General features: G+C 42.2%; 1 protein-coding gene, 1 long non-coding RNA gene and 1 other non-coding gene across 5 annotated transcripts; 2 read left to right on the top strand and 1 right to left on the bottom strand.

The window, feature by feature from the left end:
• Positions 1-4,720: 4,720 nt before the first annotated feature.
• LOC118774075 lies at positions 4,721-9,195 on the bottom strand. The gene is made up of 4 exons (XR_005004806.1): positions 9,158-9,195; positions 7,276-7,396; positions 6,578-6,756; positions 4,721-4,936 (listed from the first exon to the last, which is right to left on the bottom strand). It is a non-coding gene; the product is annotated as an uncharacterized LOC118774075 (long non-coding RNA).
• Positions 9,196-12,059: 2,864 nt separating this feature from the next.
• trnas-uga lies at positions 12,060-12,141 on the top strand. Its single transcript has one exon. It is a non-coding gene; the product is annotated as a tRNA-Ser (tRNA).
• Positions 12,142-15,736: 3,595 nt separating this feature from the next.
• Positions 15,737-23,513, top strand: ap4m1 (adaptor related protein complex 4 subunit mu 1). 3 transcript variants are annotated; one of them, XM_036524951.1, is made up of 16 exons: positions 15,737-15,832; positions 16,565-16,626; positions 17,031-17,116; positions 17,349-17,455; positions 17,646-17,742; positions 17,854-17,964; positions 18,782-18,859; positions 19,849-19,911; positions 20,077-20,143; positions 20,601-20,654; positions 20,832-20,938; positions 21,269-21,360; positions 21,579-21,623; positions 21,718-21,768; positions 22,413-22,530; positions 23,125-23,513. In XM_036524951.1, exons 2-16 carry the CDS (start codon positions 16,569-16,571, stop codon positions 23,314-23,316), a joined length of 1,326 nt encoding a protein of 441 aa, XP_036380844.1. In that variant the 5' UTR covers positions 15,737-15,832; positions 16,565-16,568; the 3' UTR covers positions 23,317-23,513. The 3 variants fall into 3 exon arrangements, with proteins under 3 accessions (XP_036380844.1, XP_036380846.1, XP_036380845.1); XM_036524952.1 differs by lacking the exon at positions 15,737-15,832 and adding an exon at positions 15,916-15,945; XM_036524953.1 differs by lacking the exons at positions 16,565-16,626; positions 17,031-17,116.
• The last annotated feature ends 404 nt before the right edge of the window (positions 23,514-23,917 follow it).

Raw genomic sequence — 23,917 nt, 5'->3', positions numbered from 1 at the left:
GAATGGAACGTATCCCATACAAGCGTAGGAAAATGAATCGTGGCCTTTGCCGTCTGTTTTCTTAGTATTTTTTCCCAGACTTGTGTCCACAAGTGCGTAATAATAATGCGATAACAACCGCTTAGAAAGCGCAAAATTAAGCCCCTTCTTCAAAAGAAACAGATGTCCATTCCGTCTCCACACGAACTTCGACGTGCAAGGCATACCAACACTGCGTTTTGTGAAATACAGAACAAGATGCACAAAAACAGCTTTTAAACCCTGATAATAAATCTCAACAAGAATTCCGCTATGCCTAGACTTCATAGGCGCCTATAATCAAATCCTTTGGGACGCTGAAATCTGCCCATTTACGTGTACATCTATACTTTCCCAGAATGTAAATAAAAATACAGATATGTTACTCCATCTTGACATAAATTGGTTCGAAACTGAATAATTGGTCTGGTCCGTTGTTCCTTGTGTCAGTATCAGCACCCCGGCGTAAAACTAAAGCCCCCAAACCCTCAGAATTAATAGTGTTAAAACACTGTAACCCAAATAGGATTTTGGTAAACCCAAAGGTTAGGTTTCTCCATTTTGTTATTTTAAAATGGGTAACTATGATGGTGCACACTTGTTTTTCCCCAAGGCGAGAAAGAGGACGGTTGCGTTTTCACTCGGCACAGTAAAATGACGTTGAAAACAGCTGTCCTTCAACTTGCTTGTGGGGGTTCTCATTACCATAAAAAGCAAACGTTTTCCAGTTTTTAGATTCGTTTTCATATTGGTAGATATTTTCGGGATTTGATATCAGTCAGTGCGTATGTTAAATGCAGTATGTGATATAAACTAGTAAACCTACCATAAACATCTAGCATTTGGTGTTTGACCAATAAGAGCCCCAGGAACCCTCGCATTATTATAGTGAAATGTACGTTAAAACCAAGCTTAAGATGACGGGGAGATTTCAACACCAACCAGGTGAGAAAACTTTGTATGTGGCATAAAATCTTTACAGCCAATAAAAAATCCAGACCATTATATCCCAGTAAGACCCTCCATAATTATTAGCCTACATTGCATTTCTTCAGCAGATGCTCTTACCCCTGACCAGCTTAAATGGCCTACCATTTTTACATTTTCCAGGCTGGCTCATTATACTCCTTTCCCACTGCAGAACTAGAACCAGGCTGGCTCATAAAAATCCCATTTACACTGTATATCTGGAACCTGATTGTCTCATTATACCCTTCTAAATACAAATAGAAGAACAAATATAAGATATATAAAAAATAAATTGATAAGTATTATGCGATGTAAAAAGGAGCATTATCACAAACTATTGGAGCAGTATAGGAGGAACACTCAAGGAACATGGAGAGTGCTTAACAGCATAATTAAAAAGGGTACTGGAAAAGCAGACAGTCCAACTTACTTTGTAAAAGATAACAATACAATTATAAACAAAATAAAAGACATTGCCAATGAATTTAATGATTACTTTGTACATGTTGGATACAATTTAGCAAATGAGATTGTGGAGCCGAGAAATAAGGATGGTGTAGATGAAGATATTGCTCATAAAAACTGCTACTCTATGTTTATAAGGGGTGTTGATGAAAAGGAAATACTTGACACCGTTAAAAAAATTAAGAATAAAAAGTCCACTGATTGGACTGAAATTGATAGGTTGTTAGTAAAAGATATTATAGAATGTATAGTGAAACCATTGGCACATATCTGCAATCAATCCTTCCAAACAGGCATATTTCCCAGCAAAATGAAAACAACAAAAGTCATTCCTCTTTATAAAAATGGGGATAGACATCTATTCTCCAATTATCGACCAATTTCTCTGCTTTCCCAGTTCTCAAAAATTTTAGAAAAACTTTGTACAAAGGGTTGACAATTTCATAGAAAAGCACAATTTATTGAGTCACCATCAGTATGGCTTTAGAGAAAATAGGTCCGCTTCAATGGCAGTGAATGAACTGGTAGAAGAGATTTCTACTGCAATGGACAACAAGGAGTATACTGTGGGGGTGTTTATAGACTTTAAAAAAAAGCATTCGATGCTATTAATCATGGCTTATTAATGAAGAAACTGGAGAGATGTGGTATAAGAGGGAGCATACTCATGGCTAAGAAGTTACCTAGATGACAGATATCAATATGTCCAAATAAATAAAGTCAAATGTATATACAATAGTACGTAAATGTTAAGTATAACATAAGTAAATGTTTATATACAATATAAACAGGCCCCAAACTGTTTATATTGTATATAAATGATATTTGTAAAGTGTCTAAATTGTTAAAATTTGTTTTATTTGCTGATGACACTACCTTATATTGCTCTGGGAAAAGTTTGGAACGACTTCTGAACACAGTAAAAAGGGAATTGAAAGTATTAAAGAAATGGTTTGATATTAACAAGTTATCATTGAATTTAAGTAAAACAAGGTTTATAATATTTAGTAATTGGCAAATCAATAGTCAAGCTAAAATTATGATCAATGATGTTAAAATAGAAAGAGTGTATGAAAATAAATTTCTGGCCATAATAATTGATCATAAATTATGTAGGAAACCACATATAAATAATGTAAAAACAAAAATGTCCAAAACCATTGCAATATTAAATAAAACTAAAGATGTCTTGAATCAGAAATCACTATATATACAGTATTGTTCTCTCATAGTTCCATACATTATGTACTGTGTGGAGGTATGGTCAAACACGTACGAAACCATCACAAATCCAATTTTCATGCTACAGAAGAGAGCCATAAGAATTGTAAATTGATCAGATTATTATGAACCAACCAATGCACTATTTATTAACTTACATACTTTAAAATCTTGTGATGTAGTTGATCTTACAACTGCACAGATAATGTACAAAGCACAAAACAAGTTACTTCCTAACTGTATTCAGAGGTTGTTTCAAATTAGAGAGTGCCAATATGAACTTAGGGGAATATGTATATTTAAAAAAGGAAAGGTAAGAACAAATGTAAAAAATAGATGTATATCTGTCAAAGGGGTAAAATTGTGGGATAGTTGTGACAAGGAGTTAAGAATGTGTATCTCACTTTATGAATTTAAAAAAATGTTTACAAACACGGTGGTAAACAAAAATATAACTGAGATATGATCAGTATTGTGTTTGAATCGTTTGGAACTTCTGTTTTTGCTTTGGTATTTTGTCTTTGTATAGCCTAAACCCAGTAGAGAAAGGGTTGCCTATCAGAACACGTTATGTGAAAAGGGTAGGTAAAATAAGATAAAGCTTCAGCCTACACCTTTTCAGTCAATATTTGCTGTTTTTTTTTCTTCTGTGTATTCATTTTGTAAAATTGTTAATAAGGACCAAAATAAACTATTACTACTACTACTACTACTAAATATAGATATAGCCCTATAGACGTAATGCTTCTTTATTGTTAATGAAATATGCATCCATATGCCATCTTAGATTGGACTGGGTATGAACAAAGGTGATGGTTTATAATTTACTGTAGGTCATTTAGAACTCTGTGAAGGGTTTTTCTCAAATTTAATGAGGAAATGACAGCAGATTGACAGAATAGCAGTTTCAAATTCAAGACTGTATCTCAATCAAATACAGTACAAATCAGAGCAGTGTACAGCATTAGTGTGTTACCAGCACATGTGCCAGAGCAGAGTCACACCGTTTACCTGTGTAAGACGCGAGTCAGAGCAGAATCTCAGTGTGTATGTGTACACGATTTGAGTCAGAGCAGTATTCCCAGCATATACGCGCACAGGATTTGAATCAGAGCGGAACTGCAGCGTATACCTGCATGAGAAACTCGGCCGCCCTCAGTGACAGGTGCTGCTGGGTGCATGAGCAGCCCCAACGCAGCACTCAGCCAGGTGTCAGAAGGTGTGACAGGAATCTGAGATATGCGCTAAACAAGGGGAGAGAGAAGGAAACGGCCAAGACAAAAATAATAACCGTAATAATAATATATGCTCCCCCAAAACCTGTCAGCACGCATCCCTGGACCAAAACTCCAGATCTCTGCAGCATTCCAGCACGACGCCAGAGACATCTGTGGGTCTGACTGACCTGCACATTTTCATTGGAACCCACACTACAAATTGTTGGTGATTTTGCAGTTAGCTTGCATATAACCCCACCCACCCAAAGGGACATTTTAAATGCACAACAGCCGTGGAAGTACCAAGATTTCTACTAACACGTGGAGTGCAGAGAATGATACAATGACAAAAATGCACTGTAAAGCTTGAGTATCTTTGCTGATTTTCCTGAAGAGTAATCAACTATCTAATGCAAGGCTCAGGATCTCAACAGTGCTTAAACAATCTATAACTAATAAAGTTGGTGCAAAGAAACAAGACAAAACATTCAAGTATAATGCATTTTAGTTTTATTTGGGAAAACAGCATTTTAGAGATACTTACGAACAACAGCAAGTGATACTTACTTAAAACAGTTGACAAAAGTTCAGCTTTAAGTCTTCCGTTTCTCAAACACTTATCACCACACACCTACACAGCACATTTAAAAGATGCTCTAATGAGGCAGGCCTCACGGTCAGTCTCTGCAGACATACACACACGCACACACACACACTCTGCATCTTAGTGTGATTATATTAAAATTCAGCATCTCCTGCACAGCTGAAGAACGTTATATACTGAATGTGCAAACCCTTTCTGCATATGAAGGTGTGTGAGATGTGTAAACTGCTGGATGCACTGCCCTTTCTCGCAACCGAGTGTGATCCTTCCTTCAATTCCTTGTTCTCCTGGAACTAGGCGGGGTGAAGCCACACCTCTGCTTACCTGACATATGGGCCGTGCCCCCTGGCTTCACCCTCACTCATCGGCTCGCACAGGGGGCTTGGTTAAGTTGTCTCCATGACCTTCCTTCTTCACAACATCCACCAATCACAGAATTTGCCTGTGTGGGGGTGGGGAGGCATTCTTTAGAGTAAACTATACTTAACTTTGATATTTTTTTTTATACCTCCTGTATAAATTAATCTACTGAGACAGACAAAAATGACCATAAATAATGATGAGTAAAATTTACAAAACTCACAAAGGCAGTTTGTCCTGCAACATTTTTCAGCTTGTGCTGAACTATTCACTACACAAAGCCTCATGTGCCACCCTGACTTCCTGTCCACCTCCAGAAGCCGCGGTGCGCCGGCACTGTCAGACCGAGACAAGTGCAATGCCCTCTGGGATTGCTGGCAATTGCCCAAGTCTCCGCCTCCCAACACCAGCTAGTCTTTCCCACTGGCTGTGTCTTGGAAGGAAAACAATCAAAAAAAAAAAACAATTAAATACAAACATCAAGCACCTTTTCTGGCCAAACAAGTCTTCACAGCCTAAGGAATCCTTATCCGTTTGACTGCAGAATTATGGAAATGGGAGCGAAAAGATGCACAGAATTCTGTACAAAAAAAGTACAAAAATATGTACAATTGTACAGAATCCAGCAGGCGCGTGCACAGACACACACACGCATGCACGCGCACGAACACGCACACGCACACAATCACTGTTCTACGCTATGGGAAAGGCACGGGGTGGGGCTTCACGGTGCAAGCAGGCAGACGATTGGTTCCAGCCACAGTCAGTTTTGCATGGGTTTGCACAGCGGCCCGGATGTGCGCAAGCTGACTGCCCACCCAGCAAAGCTGACTGGAACCAGACACAAAGCAGACGATATAAGGAGAGCAGACAGTCAACTGTACACCCAGCAAAGCACACAAGTGCAAGTGGCTTGAGCACATGGAGGATAAACTACATCTGCAATGAGTATGAGTTTGTGCATTTGGGGCTGCTACTCAAAAGGGATTAAACAGCAGCAGGGACACAAAATTGAGCAGTAATTGGGCAAATACAGGAAATGGTAGGAAGACACACAGCAAATGGTGCAACCAAACTGCACAGAAAGACTGGAGTCAGGCATTACACAGAAAGAGGCTCAACAATCAGCAGCTCCCCCTTCTGGATCCCAGCGGCGCTTAGGGTGTGCTGTAACATGCTCCTCAGGAATGTGGCTCCCTCTGGTGGCAGCAGAGTGTCGAAGCGCACAGTGCTCTCTGTGTGTTATGAAGTGCTGGTTTTGCAGTAGGGTTAGTGAGTCAGCTACCTGCACAAACAGCACTTTGGACACACAGAGGCGGAGAGATGGCTGAGGGCCTCAAAGCTGCCACCAGGTGAAAACCATTTAAAGCCGTTACCTACAGAGACGTATGTGTTACTACTCCCAGTGAGTGCAGAGAGGTTGCATGTAACATGTCCAGCGTGTGAAAGAAGTGCCCACACTGCGGTAGGCTGGACATCACCTCTACCTGCACTGTAAGCACTTTAGCACACACTGGACCGTTCCAGAACCGCACACTGGACCGTTCCAGAACCGCACGCTGGACCGCTCCAGAACCGCACGCTGGACCGCTCCAGAACCGCACGCTGGACCGCTCCAGAACTGCACTCTGGACCGTTCCAGAACCGCACGCTGGACCGCTCCAGAACTGCACTCTGGACCCCCCAACAGCATGGCAGCAGTAGTAGCTGACAAACCCCTCACCTCTTGCTTCATGTCGATAGAGAAGAGAAGACGGCAACATTGGCGTCTGTGGGTGGAGCCGTCCTGGGCCCCTGCAGGGGGCTAGATGTGCTGCTTCATGGTTTTGTGGGGGTTGCCATGGCACTTGTGTGGTAGGGTTGCTGCTGCCACGATGGAGCACAGGCTGTCCTCATCATACGCTAAAAACAATGACAACAACAACAATAAATCAATTATTCAATGACATCGTTGCCTCTAACAGCCTGCACAGCGATGAAGTGGATATGGGCTCTCAGCCTCTCCAAATAAACCAGTGTTCAGATGTATATGTGTTAAAACTCACAATGTTTATCATGATACTTCTACGATGTGCACTTCTCTGCCCTGTCCTGCTGTCTCTGAAGCTTAACCCCAGTCTCTCTGCCCGATCGTGCTGCACGACTCCCCTCCTCTTTATCACTCAGATTACTGCAGGAGAGCAGGAGCATCTCTCCCCAACAGCGAGTAAACTGCAGGCTTTTGACTGGTCACTAGGGGGCGCTGCAGTGTCTCACCTGCCCACTCAGTCCCAGGACAACTGTGCACCACTGCAGCAGACAGCTGTCATAGGCAGCATGCTACAGTAATATTACATATGTGCGCATATTTTATTTAAATATAATATTTATATTAAATACAATATTTATATATATATTATTTAGCATGTATGAGTGTCTTACCGCTTGTTCCTTCTTGGACGGCATCAACGCAGAGGCTTCGCACTTAGCGTTAGCAGACATTCCGAGGATCCTCCTCTCCAACACCCAGTTGCAACTCCTGCCTGTGGGCCCCGGCAAACATCTGCACAAAATGAACACAGCACACCTATAAATAAGAAATACTAAAGACCAACACCTTCAGAGGCATCTTTACAATACACGCTGTGTGGTTCTCTGTTAAGCTTAAACCAAGGGAAACTGTTTGGGTGCATCAAACAGCTAAAAATCAAACACCCCCCCTTGTTTTCCAAAAACATGTCCCTGGATTTCATCTTCACCAAACAGAACAGAGCGTGTGAAATGAATGCCAGAGCATTCCACCTTCATGTGGTCCACACCTCCTGTATTGAAGACCCCAAAGACAGTACTTTAATAAACCATTTCTGGGATGATAAATCTTTCACAAACAGACCAAACTACAGAATGTGATTTTAAACATGAGTAATATGGACAGGCCATTTCAAAGACCCTTGATTATTCCAGGGCAAAACTGAACATTCAGAAGATGTAACAGCCCTTGCAAGTCTTAGATATGGACTTCAGGGAAACTGTGCAAAATAAAATAAGTCTTATGCTACACATTCAGTTTACACACCCCAGGTAGGCAGAGCATTATGCACCAAAGACCTGTGCTCTTCCACGGGATGTGACAGTGGGTTAAAAGCAAGATCTAAAAGGACCACTGAAGTGATGGGAATTCTCTGCAGCAGGGATCTAAAACTGGACTCCATCATTCCCAAGTCCCCTCCAATGTGAAACTCTGCCAGGGACCTCTAACTCTTTCCTGTAGAAATAATTCAAGAATAATAGATATAACAGGTAAAAAAATAAGCAGAAGGGTATCTGGTAAATGAGGTATCTGATAAGGAAGTACACCCCAGCAAGGCAGAGAGGGAGCTTTAATTAAATCCTTTAATCTAGCACTGTTTGTCAATGCATGGCGACTGTCCGCACACTAAACCTACACAACAAGAAAGTCTCACTGCGTAAGCCGTCTGGTCCTCCTGTGCGTCAATACAGGGCAACAAGAAATCGACTGCTTAAACAAACCAGCGGGTGGGGGGGGGCACGCAGTACGAATGTAAAATGAACAAATGTTATTAAATAACTAAAAGACAAAAGAACTGGTTTGGCAGCCAGGTTTTATGGATGCTCCAGTACAAAAATTTGTATTTCTTACAGCTGTGTGTGCAACCCGATAGCCAACCAGACCAGGTCCCATTGATTCGCCCTTTGCGCCGCTTGTAAACAAACCCTTCACCCACGTGACCTCCTCCTCCCCCGCACGATGTCGCGAGCCAGGGCTATTATGTTTAAACGTTTAACTTAACATGCAGATTATTCAACCACAAAAGAATTAACTACCATATTTATGTGAAATTAACACCAGAAAACAATCTAATGCCGGTTAAGAATGTTCGAAGTGTGTAGTTTTTGACGTTTATGCGGGTAAGAAAACTGCGCCCCTCCCCAGAAATTCAAGCACCTCGCTTGAATCAAGTATTAAATAAATATGCCATTTTGCTGGATCAGAAATTAATTGAAAATGAACCTCCTACGAATTATGCTAACCGGCGTCTGTAACAACGACCTGCATGACTTTAGAATGGTTATACGCGTATCTAATAAGAACCCTTAGCTAGTTACATAAAACAGTGTTCCACGTCTGCTTACATCTAAATGCAGGACACGTTATTAGCTGCACAAACTACTCTCTTAATTTCACTTTCGGTTCTGATTACTTAACTTGCAGATGGAAACCAGGGCAACGCGGGTTAAGAGTTCCCACCAGCTCAAACACAGATCGAAAAGATCAGAAATGTTCCATATAGGAAGCTCTTACTTGATGGAAGATGTTAAACAATGTCCCCTTTGCATTTCCAAAGCCCTTTGTTGTGCACACCTCGCGCCCCACACCAACACGATTGCTGTATTAGCTAAATAACTGGCCAGATGCACCGATTGATTTCACAGATCTAACTATCGTTCGTCCCGCCCAAACATCTGCCTGTAAACAAATTCTGATTTGCTGGCTGGAACTCCAAGGCCGAAAATATAAAGCAGAAATATTCTCTTGTGTCAAAGGCCGTCGGTGGAATTAATCAACTCGCCTCGTGCAGCCTAGGATGTCTATCGGTCTTCGAGGAGAAAATAAATCAGTCTATTTTCTTTTATCTTTTCCTGCGAATCTTCAGAGATGAAGGGCTAGGTCCTCGTTTAGTTCCAAAGTACATCTATGCCCCATTCGTTCCCACCAAACAATATAATTCCCCCATCATCTTTCTCCGATTCTCCGCTCGCCGCTGTTTTTGTAAACAAAGAAGCACATGGCTTTTCAGCCTCGTCACCCCCCGCAGAGCTTGTACTATCCCTCCGCGGATCAAATAGTCCCTCCGCTCTGATGTTGAAAACTAATTGATGATACCCACGGCCACACAATTAGTATATCTAACATGCATATCTTTTGAAACCAATGTTTTCCCGAACATAGGAATTCAAAGCGTATAGATATAAATATAAAAAGGTACATCTTTCACTATGGGCGGACGTGGTCATGTTTTTATGCTGCCGCTCCACCGCTGCGAAGCCGAAAAGGAGCCACTTCGGACAATGCGCGTCATCGCCACCCCTTTTCACATCCCTTCCCAAACACTGACGCGAACATGCGACGTGTGACGTCAGGAGACATCCGCTTCACTACGCATTTAACCGATTTTTAAGAACCAAGACACCTTGGCAAATCAACTGCCATTCGCAACTGAAAGTGAACCTCATTCAAGATAAATGATCTCAAGCATTGTATCACATTCCAAAACGGCAACAAATGTCCTAATCAATACAGGCCATTTCTTCCATCAGGACATCAGACAAGGGACATACCAACATCCTTGCATGTCTGCATTACCATGAATCAACGATAACTGAGAAAAAATATTATTGGAAAAAGAACAGGTACCCGCTGTAGGAAAGTAAGTACACACATATTGTTTTATGGTCCCAAGAGGTTTTTAAGAAACAACAAAGAGGACAGCAACTGGACCATTCAGGTCTTCAGCTGAGGGTATTAATCCAAGTCCCTGGTTAGACCAGATGAAGACCTTGACAACTGAAATGGGTCTTTCTGTTGTTTAGCAGGTGCTTTTGATACCAATCACTGTACAGATACATAGCCAGCACCTGTGAATTTCAACACCATGTGCCCATCTACCTTTGCCTTATACCTGTAGTTAACCCACACTCAGCCAATCAATCTCCTAACTCCAGACAACACTTACCATATCCTACACCTATGATAAAAATCTAGCTGTCAAAGCTGGCTGTCACAAACAGCAGTATATAAGATGATTATTTTAACAAGATAAATCAGCTACAAAATAGCTGCCATTTTTGTACTTATCATCCCAACACACACACAGACACACACGGGCTCAGCATTAGTCACCACTATCCTTGCTCAGGCTCACATCTCCAAAGAGGACACCCCGCAGGATTAGACCACCAATAAATCAAGTAAACTAGTACTACAGTTTCCTGCCTAAAAGAAAACCATCCAAACTAAGAGCAACTACTAGCACTTCTGCTTAACTGGCTGATGGCTCTGACAGTAGAGGAAAAGCTGACAGTCAGCTGCTTACAGAAATCAATCAGGATGATTATTAACTAAGACAGCAGATCCGATCCACAGCGACTAATGATAACCAATTCAGCATTAACCTGCTTACAGGTTTGTACTGTTGCAAAGCATAGTGTCCAGAGACCAAGCTCCTAAATATTCAACACCTCTAGCAGTGATAGGAGAAAGAGGCTTCATGAACCTCAAATGAGTGAAGCAAGCAATCAATGACTCAGCAGTAACCAAGCATTTTGCTGTGGAGAGCAGTCTTTTGATTGGCTCAAACACATCAATAATTAAGACAATATTAGCCATTGTACCCATTGTTCAGGGAGCCTCACTCTTCAAACATGTTTGTCTTGTTTTAGCAGGTCCCCCCTTTTCACCCAACTTTGTCAAATCACAAACTGTACTTTAGTCTCCTCCCACTGATACAACCTGTGCACCAAGGCAGGAGATCAGGGTCAGACGTAATCCTCCAATACTCTCATACACCAACCAAGCCAACTTTCACACTACACGTCCCACAGTGCACAGGAAACAGATGTTGATTAGACAAAGAGGAGCATCTCCTTCCCATTCATAAACATTCATATTAGTTGCAGGGGGCTGAGAACTGTGCCACAAGGGTACCCTGGCACCACTACCCTGGTGGAACATTGCCGATTTGCTCTGCAGATCTGGGCTTGAAGAGACTGACTGAGGATGACACAGCTGGGCTCGAACTTGGGGCCGTAGAACTGAGGTGGAATCAGTACTTGGAACAAGTATGTTCACTGACTGGGCCGCTCAGGAGCCCTATAAACACCCTTTAAAATCACTCAGAATCTTGTTACTTACGGTCAGGTTTAGGACTGATTATGAAAGCTTTTTAAAGCTTCCACCATTTGTGAAGCAAACATAACATCTGGTAGTGTGACACTTACTGACTTCTAAAAAAATTGGAATGGACATCACTGCAATGCACTGGAAGTTTTGCCACTTTGAACGAAGCCTTCGTTATGGTCACTATTACTAACTACATTAGCCGATTTCTTTCTTATGCTGGGGCATGCATTTAGCATAAATTTTAAACTTTACTGATACTGAGGGAGAGTTGTTTAGCTATTCACACATGAGAACTAATGTGTCAGCTGCGATGGCCGAGTGGTTAAGGCGTTGGACTTGAAATCCAATGGGGTCTCCCCGCGCAGGTTCGAACCCTGCTCGCAGCGATTTTTGGCGTGACAGTGTAGCATAGTGCTTAAGGAGCAGCACCCTTAACTGAAAGGCTGCTGGTTCAATTCCACCTGGGGCACTGCTGCTGTACCCTTGGGCTAGGTAGGCTAGGTACTTAACCCACAATTGCCTCAGTAAATATCCAGCTGTATAAATGGACAACATTGTAAAAATTTAAGTGGCTCTGGATAAGAGAGTCTGCTAAATGCTAATAATGTTATGTAAAATTACACAAAAGAAACTATATAACTTGAACACATGACGTAGGAATCCCTTTCAGGACTTACAAAAAACCAAGCAACTCATTCCATGTCAAATAATACAAAAAGAGCTTTAACATCAGCTGTCTCAGAAGTTGCTGCCACTGCTGCAAGAGGTGCCTCAAAGTAAATTCTAAAGACATGGCAGATCCTTTGGCTACAAATTCTGACAGTTATTTCTTCCCTTTCAAAAGGATTACATTAATAAAGAGTATTGTCTCTTTCAATTGTCCAACTCCAGGCAACACCATCTAGTGGACAAACCTGGTTACAACAGAAATAGCTGGTTTCAAATAATGAAACCACAAAACGTGACAAATGTAATAAATTCTTTTCACAGGAAAAAAAAAAACAAAAAAAACCAAAACAGCACCCTCTGATAGCATGGCAGCAAGATCTGAGATGGTGGGTTGTCTCGGGCCCAAGTCTTTTGAAATGGAATGACCCATACCGGTTAGAATGGATTATGAGTATAACCATGTAACCACACAGATGTACAGAAAATATATACATTACATAATCATACACACATTAAATATTATGAGATATAAAGGGTGCAGCAGCATCCTTGGAATAAAACCTGCCACCTTATGGTTTACCTGTTCCTTCGGCACTATGCCCATACCAGACACTAAAGAGAGTATGAAAGATTCCTCTCATTTATTTCCCCCTTTGAAAATTACAATAAAAACCACGGTTTGCAGTTGTGGCATTACAAAGTATATATAGACTGGGGACACTCATGACGCTTACCTATGAATGTAAGGAAGAATGGAAGTATTAACTAAAACAGCTGGTGTCAGATGTGAGCGACTTTCTCATGCAAATAGAGTGGGATATTTTACACTGCAGCCTAACGTGTGTTTATCATTAAATGGTTAAATTATTGTACTTCTGCAATTACAGTCGCATTGCTTTGAGGCAATACATTACAGAATATGAATAGGGAGCAAAAAAATGTCTCCGAAACACACTTTTTCATAGTGCAATGTACAACCCTAACGACCGCCGTGCCGGGATTTAGGCTACGTCCCTCCATGTGACTGCGCTCGCGCGTGATCCTTTGTCTCTGGAGTTCCGTTCGGGTCACGTTCGACTATGGCTAGTATAGCTTAGCAAAGATCAACTTCTGCCATCCGAACAAAATGTTTGCGGTGGTAGAGGATTAACTGAGGCTGATCTTAAGGTGAACATCCAGGTCCCTTTAAAACGTAAAATAAACATGATTAGCCCATTTTACCCAGTCTCTGATTCTGATAACTGTCCGGGTGCAGCCAACCACCTACCTAGTGTGTATCGACTAAATCTTAAATGATAGAAATTAAGAGCAAGGTCACTCCGACGATGAGCTTGACACAATGACAGCGTTGCGACTTTACTTAATAGTTTATTATTCAAGGAGTCACTATTTATTTAGCTAGTTAAAGCTCGGATCTGCGTTACTTAGAAAGCTATTTCAGGTGGTTAACCAGCTAGGTCACTAACTTTGTTACTTGTAAACCCAAAACCCACTGCTTGGGTCATCTACCCGGTTACTCGCTCGCTATGTTTCAGTTAGAGGCTCCATGGCAAACTGAGACGATATTGGCAGCAAGCTAATCTGAAATCGACCATGCTCCAACAAGTTAGCTAACTAAACAAAACTTAACTATCCTGCGATTGGGGCTAACCAACGTCGACACATGTGTGACTATCCTGCCAACATTACTTGGCTTTCTCACCTGGGTAGTCCTTAGGAGGCATTTTCTAACTCAAATCCAAAACAGCGGGAAATTTGTTAAACTCATCCGTTTCGTCAGTTTGTTTTTCCTCTGCAACTTGACTCTACTGCCAGGTAACTAAACGTAAGACATTACCATCTCACTCGCAGAAGTCTCTAATACCCGCTGCGAAAACTGGCGCGAGTCCGATTTTCGATTTGACCAATCAACAATGCTGTTTGTGTCACTTTAGGAGGGGCTTGGGGATGGCGCGCAGAGGTCCCCAAAAACGTGGTCACGTGATAGCCGTGGTTAATCACAGATATCAGTAACGGTTTGTGGGATAGAAGCATAAAAATCTGTACGATTCTTACAATGGCTGGGAGGAAGTAGCAATCATTTTCTTTAAGTATCGCACACGATGTATAGCTTTTCTTTGCGGCTGTATGTTAGAGCACGTGTTGTGCCCCATCTCCAAACACTACAAGCAAAGTAAAGATATACACATCATGCTACAAATTAAAGAGTTGGCATCTATCATCCTAAAAAAACTGAGAAGTTAATGTTATTAGGCTATTTGAAGCGTCTGTCATTTTGTGGGCAGTATAAAAGATTCTGTACCATATCTGACATGCACCAATTTTACTGAATGAAGTAAGTTGCCTCACGGCAGGGGTTTCGACACACCAGGGGTATGACTTTTAACAGCTGATCTGGTAATGCTGTTGCGTTGTGGACACATCTGGACACAATGTTACATTACGAATTTGCTCAGCAGATACCCTCTAAACCCTTAATAAATGCAGGATAGGTAGCTTGCTCAAGCGAGTGACAGCAGTGTCCCACCTGAACTCTTCCCTTTAGCTTACAAGCCAAGCCCGCTTTGGTACTACAGCACATACCGCCTCAAGAATTCTTGGAACCCAACGGCATTGCAGGATCGCTCCAAATGTTCACTAGGGTCAGGGGTTTCACCTTGAGGATGACACATGTGCAATTAATTTGGAATAAATTGTGATAAATTTAAAATTTGAAGACATTTCAGTACATCCTGTAATTATTATATAAATGTGTCAGACGATGATACATTGATAACGCATTTATAAATTACGTGTCTGAAAATCGAGCTGAAATGTGCAATAAAATTTCAAACTTTACACTAATGTTGATTCCTCTTCCTCCCTCATCGTATCCCTCCCTCTTGCAAAGCTAGGGTATGATACATATGACGTGAAGTTTCTGTGAAAGGAACGCTGCTGAGACGTTGAATTTTCAGTTAAATGTCTTTTTAATGCTCATTTGCGTTTTAACATTAAACAAAATAGAGAAATGAGCATGCCATTAAATCGTAGTGTTTAGATGCGTCATGCTGCATACATTTGTGCGTCGATTTGGTGATAATTAGTTAATTCCGATGTATTTTCACCCTAAATTGCCGTCAAAATTAGGTAACCCGGTTTTCCCACATTACTGTATAAAGATGACCTACTGTATACATGAAAACCAGTCTCAAATCCCATTTGTCAAAGTGGTGAATGTTATCTGGATCTTCATTGGCTGAAATGTCCAATATTGACGATTACTATTGGTTGGAGCCCATTGGTCGTGAACCCGGATGTGTTCCGGTTTGTTTGTTTTTCGTCTGGTTTACTATTCAGGATTTTGACTTCAGATTGGATCCTTTTTTGAAGGTTTACAAACTGAACAAATGCATGTGGGTAATAAGGGTAAGTCGTCTGTTGCCAACTTGGAAACTAGAGAGCTATTCACGTTTATGTCAGTAGATAGTTCTTGCTAAACGACACGGAAGTGGAAACAGTCATGTTGATGTTGCTGCTAGGTACCAAATTAACTATATGATTTTTGTTATTTCCCACTTATCTTTAGTTGGCTTGATATGTCATTTGACGATCGTATATAGGGGAATGTCTGTAGTCAAATACATGAATGCTAAATGAAATGTTGTATCTTGATAACATTAGCTAAGATACCTACATATTTAGTTCTCTGACAGCATCATAGATAAGGTTGCTAGCTAGCCACTTAACTAGTAAATTTGATAAATGGAAGTTAGCTAGTATACATAGGCAAATTTCATAGCTAATTTCACCAAGAAAAATGGGAATACAATCCTGAATAATAGTTTTGAGTAGATCCACAAAAGAGTTTCTAAAGGAAAGTGTTTTTTTTTTCCACCAGCATCATTTTTCTGTGCAGATCCCCAGATGTGTTTTTATTTGGATCAGCTGAGTATAGCCGCTGATATATATATATATATTGATACCTCCATAACGTAAAGGTAAATTAAACTGTGCGGCGCCAGATGCCATCTGAACTTGCATGTAGGATAGTCAGCAGGTGTTATCAAAGACTTAGATATCTTAGTCAAAGTGCATATTACGTGGTTTATTTACACATTAATCATGGTTTTGTTTGTTTGTGTGGTTTCTGACATGCAGGAGAATGATTTCCCAGGTTTTCATCTTGTCCTCGAAGGGCGATCACCTCATTTATAAGGACTGTATCCTCCGCCGTATGTCTGTCTTTACTGTAGCGTAGTCCAATGCAGTCGAATTACTTACTTACTTACTTACTGTAAGATCCATTTTACCTGTAACCCGCTCTGATCTGCACATGTGTGACCGCACTTCGTGCATTGTTTGATTATGTGTGCTACTGGGTTTTCTCAATAAATTCTTGACTGGAAATGTTCTTCTAATATTATATTGTTTTTAATTGGGCTACTATTGCAGCTAGTAGGCAAAAGTTATCTTCTCAACATTGACTGCAAGATTCAACAACTGAACAAAAGGAGGAGCCATCAGCGCATCTCCATTACACCAAAGCATCAACTCATTTATATTTTCTGAAGAGAAGAGATGTCTTTATTGCTTTATGGTTGACCTTTACTGGAAATGCCAACAGTCCGTGGTGAGGCAAGCAGTGATGTCATCAACGTGTTCTACGAGATGGTGACGTCCTTGCGTGGAGACCAACCACCAGTCGTCATGGTGCCTTGTATTTTAACCACTTAATACAACCCCCATTACATAGAGTTATGAGGAAATGTAGGCTGGTTTGCGGTTGCAAGTCAGCATAACTGGACAATATATATTATACTTATCAAATGAATGTGGTGGATTTACGCATTAGTATGCATAAGATTCCTCACCACATTTCCTCTTCCTCTCTCTTTCTGTGTTTTTCTTTCCCATCCCCTTCCTCTCCCTCTCTGTCTTAAAGAGTCGTGATGGCCTGCATTTCATCCACATCAGACAGGGGGGACTCTATTGTGTTGCCACAACAACAGCCAACCCCTCGCCCTTCACCATCATCGAGTTCCTTAACAGGTCAGGGGATCCTGTGTGTATGTGTTTGTGAGTGTGTGTATGCAGTGTACAGTTGCTGGAGTGTGGGTATGGCATACAGTTGCTGTTGTTAGAGTGTGTTGTGCCTATGGTGTGTAGTAGCTGGTGTGTTTGTGTATGTGTGTATAGTGTACAGTGGCTGTTGTGAGTGTACGCTGACTGTGTGTCTCAGACTTGCAGGCCTGATTAAGGACTACTGTGGCAGTCTGTCTGAGAAGTCGGTGAAGATGAACTTTGCCCTGATCTACGAGATGCTGGACGAGATGCTGGTGAGACTGCTGTGAATCCCTTTCCTCTATCCAGCTGAGAAGCTGATCCATCCCTCTGTGACCCTCTGCCCTGAGCCTCTTTCCCTCACTCCCCCCCTCTCCTTCTCTCAGGACTATGGCTACATCCAGACGTCCTCGGCTGACATCCTGAAGAACTTCATCCAGACAGAGGCAGTGAGCTCCAAGCCTTTCAGCCTGTTTGACCTTAGCAATGTGGCGCTGGTAAGACTGCATGCCTCCCTCTCTCTCCACCACTCTCTCTGTTCATTCCTCTCTTCCTTCTCATTCTTTCCATCCCTCTTTCTCCTCTCTCTGTCTGCCTGTGCTTGCAAAAGATAAAAGGCAGAACAGTAAACTCAAAATTAGGGGGTTCATTCCATAGAATGAAACAAGTCGTTGTGTCTCTTCCTTGAAATGAAAGGATGTGAGGAGAGAAGAAGGAGGAACCTAAGGCATTGAGGGGAATAAAATGTCCTTGTTCTGTTAAACATCATTAATTCCACATTACTTTTAGACGGAATCCCAACCCTCTTCAGGACAGACATGTTTTATTGCATGGAATGTATGGAATGTGACACGTGTGTGGGGGCTTGCATCACAGGTCTTTGAAACACTCTTAAACATGACTGTGCATCTATGTATCTTCTGCCAGAGGAAACACTTGGAGAAATGTCTTTCTTCTATCATGTGTCTCAAATAGAGTTGGAATAGTCCTTAGAATGCTAACCAGTTATAAATCTCTGCGTCGTGGAGGATGCGAGAATGTTGGAATCAAGGATAGGATGCAATTTAGCATTTTTTGAGTCCAGCCCTTGTTTTCTGAACGTACGTTCATAGAGTGGTGATAGAGTGAACCACATTACACATAATCTGTGCCACTTGGTGTCCTGGATGCTATCTCTCTGCTCCTCTGGTGGGATCCAAAGGCTGTCTACGATTGTCTGTGATTTTGTCCTGTCCGTATTTACTCTATGTAGAGGAGATTTTCCCAGCGTGAGGAGTATATGTTTTGTAACCCACTGTCTTTCTCTGCTGGTAGTTTGGTGCAGACACGCAGCAGAGCAAAGTGGCCCCCAGTGCAGCTGCCAGTCGGCCCATAATGTCCAGCCGAGACCAGGTCAGTAAGCCGTGGTCGGGGCATCGCAGCAGAAGCAGGGTCAGATCCCACGGAGGCTCTCTGCTGTTGTGCCTGTCAGCGGCATTTTACACAGATCGTCTTGAACAAACAGCACTGCAAAACAAATGCAATGTAACTGTTAGCACAGTGTGAATGCTAGTACAGCAGACTGTGTTTCGTTGGCCATTGTCAGCAGATAGCATAAGCACAGCCTCCCTGAGAAACTCCAGAATGACAGATGAATCACTGCCACTGTCAGATGGAATCCCAAACGTCACTTTTACTGTTACCATTATATATGTGTAGCAAACACCCTTATGTGGGGTGATTTACATAACTTACACCTTTACCTACTATCCATTTATGCAGCTGGATTCTTAATGAGGTGTATTATCCATTAATATGGCTTGATGATTACTGAGGTATAGTATCCATTGATACACCTGGATACTTACTGAACCGGTTCAGCTGCAGTAGTTAACCTCAGTAAAGAATGCAACAGCACTACCCCACCTGAAATTTGAACATGCAGCATTCTGGTTAGGGGAGAAGCTCCTGAATCACTACATGCTATTGGTTGATCAGACCTCAGCAATGATATCATTTAAGCCTTGAAATGCATGCATTAATAGGACTCAAGGCTGACCAGCATCACAAAGGCAAGGAGACAGAGGGACAGCAACAACTGCAGCTATTGTCAGTTAAGAATGTTTCGAAAATGTGGTCCATGGGAAATTGGATAACAAATCCATGTCATTGGTTGAAAATTGCCAGGCTGTACAGAACATAGTTTTCGTTTCAGTGTGTGATCCATGGATGACAATGTGAGTTGGTAGTTTGAGATTGTCTCCTCAATACCTGACCCTGGTTCAACTTTTTTTCTGATAATGGATGTGGTTGGAATTTTGGGTAGGGTAGACCGATCCTGGATCAGTTGTTGGCAGGGAGAAAGTGCCTGGAATATGATGAGTGTTTGTCTCCCGACTCAGGGAGGGAAGAACGAGATCTTTGTTGATGTCATCGAGAGGCTGACTGTGGTCATTGCTGCAAACGTGAGTCCTGTTCCCTCTATTCCCTTCCATCTTCAGATGTGTCTTCTGTAAAATAAAGGAATTTAATCAGTGTCTTCCTTTCCCGCATTATATCCGTTTCTGCTCTCTCTTTCTCTCACTCTTTCCCTTTCTCCCCCTCTCTCTCTTCCTCCCTGTCCTTCTCAGGGGGTTCTGATGAAAGGTGATATTCAGGGGGAGATCAAGGTGAAGTGTTACATGCCCAGCTGTTCAGGTAAGTGAAGCAGAGGAGTGTTAAGGCATACTGATTTGCTAGGTTCTCCTGCCTGCTGGGTACATGGTGCGAAGTGCATTGTGGGTAAAATTGAATTATGAATAAATGTACGTTTTTTGCAGAAACATGAATGATAGCATTCTCAGTGTGCTCATGTTTTTTGTGTGTGTGTATGTGTGGGTGTTTTTGTGTGTGCACATGTATATGGTGGTGATTGGGGTCTGTTATCAATGAAAGACAATTTATCATTGCAAGGAGGGTTTGAGTGTGGTTGGACTTCCTTATACTGCTAATTAACTGGGAATCTGCATGCTGGTGTCTGAATTTATTCAATATTAATTCAGTGCTTTAAAGTAATGTACATTTGATGAGTACAAGTGATGAGCTGATGGTAAAACTCTTCTTCCTCCAATTCCACATGTGTGTTCCTCCCCTCCTCTTCCTCTGCCCCCCCCAGAGATGAGAATAGGACTGAATGAGGAGTTCAGCATAGGGAAGTCCCAGCTGAGAGGTGAGTACAGCTGCATGTCTGCTTTCTATACTGAACTGATATTCCAGCCCTCTCTCTCTCAGATTCATACTTGCTTTCCTGCCCTGCATCCCTGGGCTGGTCTCTCTCCTGCTCTGTATCCCTGCTCTTGTCTGTCTTCCACACTGTATCCCTTGTGTGGGCTCTCTCCCTGCCCAGGCTACGGGGCGGCGGTGCGGGTTGATGAATGCAGCTTCCATCAGTCCGTCAGGCTGGATGAGTTTGACAGCTACAGGATCCTGAAAGTGTGTCCCAGCCAAGGAGAGGTACTACAGACGCATGCATATATATTTAATATATAAACACACTGGCACGCACACTAACATGCACATATATACCCACTCACTCACACACACACATACACACACACACGCCTGCTCACACACACACACACACACACACACACACCCCCAAGATATACACATGCTTAGAAGCACCAACTCTCACTCACCATTCCCACAGCTACATAACACATATAATATGGACACACAGGGTAGTCCTCGGTATGAGGGTAAGGAAACAAAGAAACAGTGATTATGCAGTTTAGGTTGCACTGTCTCTTCCTATATGGCCCCTCTCTGTCTTCCTGTGTCCAGCAAACGGTGATGCAGTATCAGCTGTGTGATGACCTGCCCTCAGCCCCACCCTTCCGTCTCTTTCCCACTGTCGAGAGAGACAACAGTGGCAGGTACACACCACTCACTTCCTATTTCTCTGGACTACAATCACTTCCTGTTTCTCCAAACTACAATCACTTCCTGTTCATTAAAGCCACACTTAATTATTGTTGAGGATGTTTACATCAATATTAAAAATGTGTTTGTTTTGTCTTTTAATTTCATTCCTACATGCAGACTGATTGCATTTGGTCCCTATCTGTCTTTCTTTGTCTCTCTCTCTCTGCAGGTTGTTAATATACTTAAAGCTCAGGTGTGACCTGCCACCAAAGAGGTGAGTTTTTTTGTGAGGAATTGCTTTCACCCTTCAAGTGTTCATATAATGCCCTCTGATGAGAGCAGTCATATCCGCCTCTCTTTTCCCCCAGCGCTGCTCTGAATGTCTCAGTCACAGTTCCTGTACCCAAGGGCTCATTAAGGTGAGAGGACCAGCGCTCTGTCTTTCACCTCCCCCCAGTGTGTTTCCCTCTGTTCCACTGGTGCCGATTATCTGGACTTTACTGCCCTCCTCTCCCACTACACCTCACTACTGTCACTTTCCCTCCTTTCATTCACCTTTGTCAGTACCTCCCTCCTTCAGATTGTGCTCTTGAATTTTGTTTGATCAAGGAAATATGGAAATATGGCTGACCAGGAAAAATAAAACTACAGGGAACGGTTCACCTGAGCCTGTAGAATTGTTGAGAGGGCTTTTGACAGCGAGGTTGAAATTGAGTTCATTCTTTGATTAAGGACTTGGCTACTTTCAAAGGATCACAGGGGGTGGAGAAGTGTATTTTCGGGGTGACAGAAGCACAGAAACTCTGGAGGGTGTTCTGGAGGGTTGTTGCTTTTATTTATTTATATATTCAGTTGTTTTTCCCCTTTTTTCATACATTTTTGTGATACGTATGTTTTTTAACTGTTGAATGTTTGTTGAGGTTGTTGCTTGTTGTTTGTTGATTTAAATAAAGGAGGCTTAAAAGTCAAAGTCTCTACTGTCCCTCTCCTCCTTCTTCCTCCCTCTCCCTCCCCTTCTCTCTCCCCCCTCTCTCCCTCCCTCCTGATCTCTCTCTGCCTCCAGTCTGTCCCAAGAGCTGAGTAGTCCTGACCAGAGTGCGGAGCTGCAGCCCAGCAGTAAAGCGGTGCTGTGGGAGATACCTCGATTCCCTGGGGGGGCCCAGCTCTCTGCCCTCTTCAAGGTGAGTTTGCCGGCTCTTCCTAAACATGGACGGGCAGTAAGCACCACTCAGCTGAAGTAGCTTTTACTGATGATTCGTTAAAGTGCAGTACAGCAGGGAGCATCTTTGCATGTTAGGGCAAAGATGCTCCCCTTAGTTACAGAGATGCAACTAAGAAACTTCAGAACACATACATTCAAAAAGTTGTGGTTGTTCACATATAAACCATTCAAAGGGCAATATTTTTTTTCAGAATTTAAAGAATTTTCTGGAATTTTCTGTTGGACAAAGTGGTAGAAAGTTTACATTGTTGTCATTTCACAGATGTTCTTATTCAGAGTGACATGCGTAAGTTACAGTTTTACATATTATCCATTCATACAGCTGGATGCAATTTTTTGTGTTAGGTACCTTGTTCAAGGATGCAATGGCAGTGCTCCAGTGTGGAATTGAACTGACAAGCTTTCGGTTATGAACCCAATTCATTACCACTTCATCACACTGCCGCCCCTGCTTGTCTGCTTGCAGACCTCTCATACAAGCATTTTAAAGGGCTGATTGACCCCTAGCTGTAACAAGGCCAGTGACCACTCATCTTTCCTCTCTCTTCTCCAGCTGGAAGTTCCTGGCCTAAGCGCTGCTTCTCTGTTGGAAGTAGGCCCAGTCAGTCTGAGTTTTGAGCTCCCAAAGCACACCTGCACAGGCCTGCAGATCCGATTCCTCCGCCTTTCCCCCACCCAGCCAGGCCCGTCTCAGCGGTGGGTTCGCTATGTGACCCACTCAGACTCTTACACCATCCGCATCTGACACACAGACTCGCACGTACGTGCACACACACGTTCCTCCACTTCAGTGGGGTGACCTCTGAGCCTTGCACTGCTGGCCAGGGATGACCTCTGAACCCCCATACTGTTGCCTGACGATGGCCTTAACGCTGCTGCTTCTGGAACAGAATGGCTCGCTGTGTGCATATGTAAGCCTGTCATGGACTGAGTGTGTGAGTGATTAACAAACCAATTTATCATGTATATATTTAATGAAAGTTGTACAAAAGCTTATGTTACTTGAATAAATACGAACAAAATATATGTAAACGTCTTGTTATTTCACCAGCACAACAATAGTCTGTTACAGTAAGAGTCCGTTACAGTGAGAGTCTGTTACATTTAAAGCAGAATTAGTTTGTATATGTAGATACTAACATGTTATAAAAGAGAAGTGATAAAATTGTGGTTATTGCTGTTCTGACATACTGTACATCACATGTTAGTGATCATCTTGTGTCAGACTTATAAAACCAGTTTATTTTATGGTTTGCCTTAGGATTTTCCATGGAACTGTACATTAGACAGTCCACTCACTGCTGTTTATTTTCCAATAACTCCACAACTCCTTTAATTTGAAGTTC

Source organism: Megalops cyprinoides, chromosome 3, assembly GCF_013368585.1.
Source record: "Megalops cyprinoides isolate fMegCyp1 chromosome 3, fMegCyp1.pri, whole genome shotgun sequence".
Classification (NCBI taxonomy): Eukaryota; Metazoa; Chordata; class Actinopteri; order Elopiformes; family Megalopidae; genus Megalops; species Megalops cyprinoides.
Note: the sequence above shows the minus strand (reverse complement) of the source record. Positions and strands in the feature narration are given on the sequence as shown.